This window comes from Eleutherodactylus coqui, chromosome 1 (genome assembly GCF_035609145.1).
Source record: "Eleutherodactylus coqui strain aEleCoq1 chromosome 1, aEleCoq1.hap1, whole genome shotgun sequence".
Taxonomy (NCBI): domain Eukaryota; kingdom Metazoa; phylum Chordata; class Amphibia; order Anura; family Eleutherodactylidae; genus Eleutherodactylus; species Eleutherodactylus coqui.
In genome coordinates, this window is record NC_089837.1 from 311,511,346 (window position 1) to 311,521,327 (window position 9,982).

Sequence of the window (9,982 nt, forward strand, 5' to 3'; positions counted from 1 at the left end):
AATTTGTTTTTGTGTTGTCCTATTCCAAGAGCCATGACACTTATTTTTATGTGTACGGAGTTGTATGACCAATTGTTGTTTTGTAGGATTTGTCATAATTTTTACTGTTATCATGAAACAAATTTTGTGTTTTTTCTTCCTATACTCAGCATCAATCACATATGTCAGCCTTATTGGTTGTTTCATAAAAAGGTATATGCATTGGAATAGGTTACTACCTTAAAAAGGCATATTGATGGTCAGCAAGGATTTAAACTTTTATTCCCACCAAATAGACTCAACAAATTCTCATCCATCCTATTTAGGGAATGCATTTGTAACATCTCCAAGAGATAGATGTGAGTAGATTAGAGCTCTCATTAGGCTATACATGAGTGCCTCAAGCAATTCATGGTATTATTGTACCTTGACACCACCGGAAATGGTGGGTGTGGTGAAGCATAAGGCTCTGTGACAGGCAGGTGACGCCCCCTGCAATTGATGGGGGAGCGCGGCGCTTCCCCTTGTCGGGCTCACAGGTCCTGGCAGTGAGTATGAATCTGTCAGCTCTGGCCCCTGGGCACTGTGCTCCGTTCTGCCTGCTGTCGTCCTTGGGCTCTGAGCTGCGGCACCTCAGAACTGTGCTCACCACTGACAGGCTCCACTCCTCTGCCTTCCGTAATCATGTGGTTCTGCGGCCTTTTACCTGTGCCCTCTCAGCACAACGCTCTATTCTGCCTGCTGTGGTCAGCCTGAAAGCTGCGGCCCTTCAGCACTCCGATCACCGGTCACAGGCTGGGTTAAAGGTGCGTCGAGGACACTGACAGTGGCCCCGCTAGGGGACTTTGTAGGGGGGAATAAGGAGTTGGCTGTGTAGCACAGTGACAGCGCATCTCACACACCGCCACCGGCTGCAGTCAGAGTGGGGCAAGGAGCAGGGGCGCCGCAGCTGCTGCATGCTGTAGCTGGGACAATTACAGTTGCCACGGGAGGGGAGATGGCATGGGTACACTGACTTCCGCAGCCTCTGCAAGGCACATATCAGCCGGACGCTCTCCTCTGGAAACCCGAGTGCTGATTGACACCAGTGCTGATTGCCAGGACCTGTGAGCAGGAGAAAGTGGAGGCAGCCCTGCAGCCAATCACAAACAGGGGGCGTTACCTGGCTGTCAAACAGCCTTAGACTGCTCCACTGGCACCATTTCTAGTGGCGTCAAGGTACAATAATACCACAATTCATAAGGACTAAAAGAAGAAAGTAGCTGAAGTGCTCCTATAGAGAAAGCAAAAGAGTAAGACCCCATTCAAACTTCAAACCAGAAGTGAGCCAAATTTCAAAAGAGATGCAAATCTTTCCATTATACTATTTCTCTGTAGGTTCTATAGGCTCTTTATGTTTTGGCTTACAAATATTGATGCAATATACTGTCAGGCGCTTTTTAACCCTTTGCACTCCAATTTTGGATTCACTGCTTCCTAGGGGGCTTTCTCTTTCTGCCATTATACAATGGTGCCATCTGCTGGCTAGAGCCAGTACTGCGGTATGAGACATGCTGGAGAGGCCCCCCAACAACAGAGCGACCAGTAATATATAGTAAGAATACCCTGTCGGACGTCTTCCGACATCTGAGCTGTACAGCCTTCAATAAGAATGTTTAAAGACATCAGACAGAGGATTGGAAAGGGTTAATACCTTGACGAACAGAGCCTGCAGCTCCTTCATTTTCTTAGCTTATAGAATGACTAGGAGAAAACGGACATCGTTAGACACAACTTTATCTCTACTGTCCCTGAATTATTTACAACTGTGGTGTCCGAGCGGAGGCTGGTCGTTGCAGGGGAGGGGATCTCAAGATTGCTGTCACGGGCGGCTATGTGATCACTCCCAACAATGGTGGAACGTGGCCCAGCTCGGTTGCACGCAGTGCATAAACTGGCAAGAGTAAACGGTGGTAATAATCCTTAACAGTATGTCATGTGACGCCAGTGCCTCTGCTCCAGGGAATGGTCATTCGTTGCAAATAAGAGAGTCCACAGTGAAGAAGTTAGTTTTAAACTGGAGGTACATAGTTTGTGTTTACTCACATAATAAACTTTAATTTCCCAAGAACAGATAGTGTTGACAAAACACTTCTGGCAAATTTCCTTTTCAAACTCTGTTACACACACGCTTAACAGGAGTCATTCTTCCTTCCTGTCGTTTAGGCGTCCTCAGTCTAAGTTATCTGATAGACGATCCCCGGGAGTACACTCCTGACAACTCACAACTTTGCCTTTCTTTTGCTTGCTAGGTACCTATTTCCCCGTTATCTTCACAGTCTTCCAAAGAAGCAGCCGTTGTGCGTATGTATCTTCCGTACAAGCGATATCTGATAAAGGGAATATCTGGTCTTGACTGAAATGATAAAACGATCACCTACAAAGATTCACTTGATCTGGACAAGAAAAAAAATAAAATTTAAAAACTTTCATGCACTTTGCAAAATCACTTGGACTTTTGTGATGCAAATTCTTTTCTTCCTTTCCCACTAAAGCCACGAACGCTTTGTATTTTCTTTAGCTGCTGTTCAATTGTATGGATGATATCAACGTCTTCTGGGATATGAACGTACCTCACATTGCGTCCAGTAACAAACAAGTCATCTAGTTTAGCCTCTTGGCCATGGCGATCTGTGTAGATAACCTTTTTCAGGCGAATATTCATAAAAGAATCTACATTTAAAATAGTCCCCCTGGCAGAACTTTCATTCCTTAGGTCGACAGTGGTGACCAGGCCATGTAGCCCCTGTAAGAGGATTACCAGGCTGTTTTCTGCAATTGTTCTCTCCTTCACCGAGTGACTGACCTCCATGATGGCACCTACAAAATAACAATTTGTTACTCTCAATGTGTACTGGATGACAATGTAAACTCTACCAGATAGATCACAACTACTAATGAGTGAACTTTTGAAACGTTTGCTTAGGCCAGTGCGCTAAACTTTTACAAAAACTTCGATTTGGTCTGAATTAGTTCAAATCCAACCAGAAGTTCACCGAAACTGGTGTAAAATAATGTCTAAAAGCCATACATGCCCTGTAATACACTCATAGTACAGGGCTGTAATGGCTCTTAGGCTGCATTCAGACGAACGTATATCGGCTGGGTTTTCTCGCCCAGCCGATATACGGCGTCTCTCTCTGCAGGGGGAGGAGGCTGGAAGAGCCGGGAGCAGTGCTCTGTGCTCCCGCCCCCTCTCTGCCCCTCTGCACTATTTGCAATGAGAGGAGGCAAAACGGGGGTGGGGCTAAGTTCCGGTAATTAGCTCTGCCCACGCCCCACCTCTCCTCATTGAAAATAGTGCAGGGGGGTGGAGAGAAGGCAGAGAGGGGGCGGGAGCTCAGAGCACTGCTCCAGACTCTTCCAGCTTCCCCCCCCCCCCCTGCAGAGAGAGACACCGTATATCGGCCGGCGTGAATACCCGGCCGATATACGGTTGTCTGAATCCACCCTTAGATAGTGTTATACACCAGTGTTCAGGAAAAGCTTGGTTCGGGTTCATGCTGAGCAAAGTTCAGCATGAACTTTCGGTTCAGGTTTAGCAAAGTTCAACCCAGAACACATTCCTACTGGTTCGCCCTGCGCAACACTAAGCAAAAAGCAAACATGTTAACTGCATGCATGAAATGCAGACAATATATGTTTAAATGGGTTGTCCAGTGTAAAACAAACACCTTTTCATATACCCTATTGGGGAATGCTTAGCTTATAGAGGGAGGTCCTAGTGTCTTGGCCTGGAGAGTAGCTATAGGTGTAGTAACATAGCGTTTCATAACCAGTCTAAATAATGCTGTGATGTGTGTCAAATGCATTAAGAGGCACCTCTAAATATAACTTGTACATCTTTTGGGCTCTCTGTACACCAAAATTGAAACCTATGCCAGCTGGGAGCTGGTGTAGGGTTCAGTTATAATTTAAACCAGTTTCTGGCATAAGTTATAGTAAATCTGATGGCCCACATGTGACCACACCCCCTTCTGCCTAGCCCTGCCCACTTTGAGAAACACTGTGAAGGTCAATGTAAAAAGGCCATAGACCACAATATATGTGGCGCGCTATAATTTGAGACTTTTGCATGCCCGAAATCTGGTGTACATTTATACACGTGCCCCAGTGTCTCACACTCAGGAGGACCTGTCCTGCCTTAGACAATCCAATGAGCACCGTGTAATGCATTATTGCGCCAGTCATAGGGCGGCAGAAAGCTGCCAAGTTTCCCCGCAGGTGGCAGCTCATTGCAGGGGGGACAATTCGTGATCGGCTTATTATCAAGTAGCCCTTCTAGCAAGACACTGCTAGTTGCTAATAATGCATAAAATGATCACGGAATGTCCGATTATCGGTATTTGAAGACCACAGGGTGCTGAATGTATAGAGGTTTACAGGGATCTATATAAATCGACCGTGCAGTTATAGCTTTTCTACTTCCTTGTGTAAGTATATATGGAAGGTACACTGTCTGCAGATACATAAAACGCACATACACACTTCTAATTTTAGAAGGTGGAAAGAATTGCCTCTGCATCCTCATAGTGGGACCTGTTGTGCTTCATGCACACAGTGTACTTTCTGCAGCAGAAAATATGGTGCGGATCCACCAAAAACTCCACTTGTAACACAGAGAATTCACATTTAATATCTACAGCAAATCTGCATCAATTAATGGGAATTCATGACATAGTCTATATAGCACGGATTTGTTTCCATGTGCGAAAATTAAAACAAAAAGTGACATTTCACTTCTCGATTCCAAACTGGGAATTCTGTATGCAGAATTGCCTATTGAAAAGGGATAAATCCGCATGCAGATCTGAGGTATACAGAAGGCCAAATCTGCAGCTTAGCCGTGGATTTAGAGGCAGACCCTGTGCTGACAAATCAGTCTTAGGGCTCCTTTACACTGGTGAGTGCGATGCGGCTGCGAGAAAATGGTGGCAATGTCACTTTTTTGTACCTGCGATGTTTGAGCGTCAGTGATGCTTTTTCGCTGCTGGCGATTGTTTTCACGCGATAGACGGCAATAGGTGTTTCTATTGCACTATTCAAAATCCACTGGTAACACATGGAACTTTGATGCCGATCCGCACCAAAATGAGTAGATTTTCTACTGCAGAAAATTGGTCTCCCTTTTAGCAGTTTTCTATAATGGCTGAAATAGCCTCAGTCCAGCGGTACGCTTCCAGGTTTTTAGACAGACGCTGATGAGATCCCTGCAGAGAACAAAAAAGGAGGTTTAAATAGAGCCTCATAGAAATCATTTAGGAAATTGAATAAGGCACATTCACACCTGCACCTGTGGTTGCAGTCTATGCCCATTGTTCAGTTCAGTTCTGAACAGTGAAAATACCAGAACCACGCTGAAGGCTCAGAATGGAACCTCAAAACGCAGATGTGAACCCTAAAGATCTTTTCCAGGCATAAAAACTATTGATGACCTATCATCAGGATGGGACATCAATAGTTGATCGGCCAGGGTCTGCTGCTCGGGACCCCGACCGAACAGCTGAGCAGGCGCAAGCTGTCAGCGCTGTAATAACAGAGTTCAGCGTGAAAGCCTTCTCGCCGACCTCCATGTAGTGGCCGGCACTGGTAACTGCAGGCACAGCTCTCCTTGAAATAACTGCAAGCATGGCTCCCGTTGATTTCAATGAGAGCCGTGCCTGTAGTTAAAAGTGCCAGCCACTACACGGGGGTCATCAATAGTATTTTTCACCGGAAAACCCCTTTAACTCTAAATGTCTTTTCTACAGTATAACCTCAACATCTTCTTGGTCCGTCTCGGGTAAAACATTAGAGCTCACAAATTAGAGATTCAAGAGAGGAACAGTCCATACTCCAGAAAACTATAAGTAAGAGAAACCAAGTAATCTTGTAGATATGATGCCTTTTAATGGCTAACAAAAATACATGATTTTATTGCAAGCTTTCAAACCTACTCAGGGTTCTTCTTCAGGCTCAAAAGCTCGCATTAACATAAGGTATTTTTGTTAGCCAGTAAAAGGTATCATATCTACAAGATTACTTGGTTTCTCTCACTGAGAACAATCACACTTTGCTCTACTGGCTAACACTGTACCAAACTTTTTTCAGAAAACTATAAAGAATATCTGTGAAGAACCAGTCCCATGTCCAGGGCAGGAGATGATGGCATATTTATTGTCCGTGTAGAGAGTTCTATACGTATGGTGATCTAGTGACTGTACGGGTCCTTCTCAAGCACAAACCAAACATTTGAGGCATGTTCTACAATATTGTCCTCAATGTCACCTCCTGCATGTCCTCACAGTCGTAACAGCAGAATTCCGCAGCGGACTCTGTCACGGCGCCCCCTCAAAGACCCCATACTCACCCCCCAAAGACCGCATCCCGTGACTGTGCGCGATGCGCAGCACAGCGCATCCCGTGACGGCACGCATGCGCAGTACAGCGCATCCCGTGACGGCACGCATGCGCAGTACAGCGCATGACGCGCCGGATGCATGCGCAGTACAGCGCATGACGTGCTGGACGCATCATATGATGCAGGCGTCGGTGGGTGGGGAACCGGTTTCACGCTTTCTTCCGCTGTGCTACAGCGGAAGATAGCGTGACAGACGGCTTCCATTGACTGCAATGGAAGCCATCCGCGGCAAATAGAACATGCCGCAGGTGATTACAGGCGCTTTCACCGGGCGGAATTCCACAGTGGAATTTCGCACCATGAGCATTGCGCTATTAGGATCAATAGAACCTAATAGCTGCAAAGCAACACAGGAAACTCGCCTGTGGGACTTAGGCCGAAAAAGGGAAGGTTTTTCTGTCCTGTTTATTTCTTCTATTTCTGAGGAAGTGTAGATTTCATCTTGCAAACATTAATCCCTTGAAGACAAGCCACTTTTGGGGGTTTTCGTTCTCAAGAGCTCTAACTTTTATTTTTGCATCGACAGAATCATATGAAAGTGTCACCGTCCTCATCTGCGGGCGGGGGGGGGGGGGGGGGGGGGAGCTCCCGCCCCCCCTCTCTGCCTCCTCTCCGCCCACTATTTGCAATGAGAGGAGGCGGGACGCGGGCTGGGCTAATTCGCACCATTTAGCTCCGTTGTAGAGATGCAGGATCAGTTGTTGCTCTTTACAAATTTAGTTTTAAGTTTTTATAGTCAACATGTAATTAAAAAAAAAAAAGTCATATCTATAAACTTAGTATGGCAGAAATCGTACCGATCAGATAAGTCACTTTTTTTTTTTTAATCAAATGGTGATCGCTGGAAAAATGAAACCCAAAAACATTTTTTTTTTACGAAAGAAGGAAAAGCACCCCCACAAAAAAATAAGCAAAATATTTAACAAAAGTTAGGCCAGTTGCACACGGCCGTGACGGGCTCTGCCACGGAATTCCGCGGCGGAGCCCGTCACGGCGCCCCCCAGGACACCCCAAACTTACCTGCGGATCCGGCGTCCTCGCTCCCACATGACGCTTCCCCGCCCACCGCCGCGTCATGTGACACGCCGGCCGCGTCAATGACACGCCCACCGCGTCACATGACGCGGCAGCGGTAGGCAGGGAAGCGTTTTCACACTATCTTCCGCTGTGCTACAGCGGAAGATAGCTTGAACGGACGGCTTCCATTGACTGCAATGGAAGCCGTCCGCGCGTACGCTATTTGCCGCGGGTGAGGACGGCAGATTTCACAGTGCGTAATTCCGCACCGTGAGCCCTGAGTTATTAGGTTCAATAGCACCTAATAGCTGCGGGCAACGCAGCGGATTTCCGCCGCCAGTGGGAACGAGGCCTTATACTACACATTACACATACCCCAGAGTGCTGCTGTTAAAAAATACAACTCACCTAAACCACAACACAAGCCTGATATGGCTGTCAGTAACCTATGGCTCTTGCACTGCAACAATGAAGATTGCTTGGTCCTTATAGCAAAATAATAGGCTTGTCAATAAAGGGTTAAGAATCATTTCCCTACCCGCTTGGCTGCTGGGACTGATAAAAGGATGGGCAAGAGAGCAGAGCTCCCCCTGGTGGTATGAACGGGGACAGATTTTTGGAAACCGCCTTTCTTTTCCCGCAGCAACCAATGACAGCACAGCTTTCATTTTGAGAGCAGAATATGAAATAAGAGCCGCGCTGTGAATGGTTGCTGCGGGGTTTCATAAATCGGCCGCCATGCCTACTGTGAAGCTGCAATATGTCCGCTCAGCAAGGAGCAAGTACTTTAACCCGCCCGCAACCCCGGCCAGTGTGTCCCCCGTGAGAGCACTGCCCGCAGTCCCGTCCCTGCAGTGTGCTGCCCCAGTGCTGGAGGACAGGATGAGATACATTGGTGTTACCTGCAGGGTCCTCCAGGCTTCCCGCCTTCTACCCTGCATACATACGCAGCTCTCACCCCACAGCGTGCGGCCGCTCTCCCGCCGGCACCGCTCAATCTTGCACTCGGCAAGGACCTTCTGACGTCACGAGGTCAGGTGACATTCTCAGGTCACATGACTTTCCAGCAGAGCGCCGAACTTGATAGACATATGCACTCGGGGACTGGTGGGATGGTGGTTGGTATACACTGAAGGCATTCAGGGACTGGTGGGCATGGTGGTTGGCAGTGTGGGGGTGCAGCGGAGGCACTCGGGGATCGGTGGGATGGTGGTTGGCAGTGTGGGGGTGCACAATTACATATTCACAAGATGGGACAAGGCTCAAGAGAAGACGTTGAAAATTCTCAAACTCCCTCAGAAATCATACATTAGAAAGCACTCACAAGCGGCTGCTATCACCGGCCATGTTGGCCAATCTGGTTAATGCTACAATGAAATCAAATCCCTCCTGAATCCAAAGTATTTGACATTTAGAGATCATTGTAAATGCTTTTACTAGAAGTACTCTAACGAACCCAGGGGACTCCTTTCTTGCCGGCAGCATCCGCAGCTGATGCCCACTTCTAATCTGCATAGATCCTGGTGGGTCATAGGTCTGTTTATATAGCACACACTGCTCTTCCTACTTTGGATGATGAGTCTAAGGGTGCGTTCACACGAGCGCATAAACGGCGCGTTTTTGCGACCAAGCGTATATACGTGACCATCTGAGGCAATGGTTTCGAATGTATTCGTTCACATGGGCGATTTTACAGCGCGTAAAAACGTCAACCCGCGGAAAAACGGACATACGCGACCGAAATACGTGCCGGCGAATATTCGCTGGCCGAAAAGACCGTTTGAAAAGTAGGAACAAACGAAAATACGCTTTCTAGCTCTGGTCGTGATCGGTGAAAAACGTTCTTTGCGGCGATTATACGCTGCGCTCGTGCGAACGTAAATACGCCTACGCTCATGTGAACGCACCCTAAAGCATTGGAGAAGATTTCACCCATATTTGAAATTGGGATGACCATTAAATCTACCCCGACCAGCAAAGTCCTGGTTCCAGCCTCACATAGGCGTTCGTAAAACCGATGCATTTTACAGTGTTTTCAAACTGCATTTTTATCGCACCTCATCATTGAAATGGGTGAAGTGGTGCGTTAAAAAAAACAAATCGCTAAAACGCACCAAAATAGAACAGACAGCGTTCAAAAAGCCGCACTAAAACGCTCTCCTGAAAAGCCCCATTAAAATCAATGGAGGCTCAGTTCAAACGCCACGCAAAATATTATAAAAACCGCCTATGTGAGAGCGGCCTAAAGGCTTCACACCTGCATGCTGTTTCTGTGGCTGGTGCCATGCTCTGACCCCCAGTCAGGGTCTCACTGCTGCCCAAAGGGCATGCACATCCTACAATTCCTTGATCACCTATGCCTTTATCTAGCACTTTCCTCCTAAGGCCTCCTGCACACTGGTGGATATTTGCTGCGGAATCCGCAGTCGGCGTCCGCACCGCGAATCCACAGCAAATACCGCCGTTACTTCCTATGAGGATCTGCTGCTTCCTACACACAAACGGAAATCAATTATGATTTCCACACGTAGAGGAAAAATCACAGCA

General features: G+C 47.2%; 1 protein-coding gene across 4 annotated transcripts; it reads right to left on the minus strand.

Annotated features, from left to right (window-relative positions):
* Positions 1–1,737: 1,737 nt before the first annotated feature.
* LSM10 (LSM10, U7 small nuclear RNA associated) lies at positions 1,738–8,459 on the minus strand. 4 transcript variants are annotated; one of them, XM_066574959.1, is made up of 3 exons: positions 8,394–8,449; positions 4,973–5,228; positions 1,738–2,838 (listed from the first exon to the last, which is right to left on the minus strand). In XM_066574959.1, the coding sequence occupies exon 3, from the start codon at positions 2,828–2,830 to the stop codon at positions 2,465–2,467; it is 366 nt and encodes a 121-aa protein (XP_066431056.1). In that variant the 5' UTR covers positions 2,831–2,838; positions 4,973–5,228; positions 8,394–8,449; the 3' UTR covers positions 1,738–2,464. The 4 variants fall into 4 exon arrangements, with proteins under 4 accessions (XP_066431056.1, XP_066431055.1, XP_066431057.1 ...); XM_066574958.1 differs by having other exon boundaries at positions 8,338–8,442; XM_066574960.1 differs by lacking the exon at positions 8,394–8,449 and adding an exon at positions 7,844–7,867.
* Between the last annotated feature and the right edge of the window lie 1,523 nt (positions 8,460–9,982).

Bases quoted from the DNA above. Each gene is read 5' to 3' on its own strand.
- LSM10 (XM_066574957.1), bottom strand. From the start codon at position 2,830: ATGGAGGTCAGTCACTCGGTGAAGGAGAGAACAATTGCAGAAAACAGC.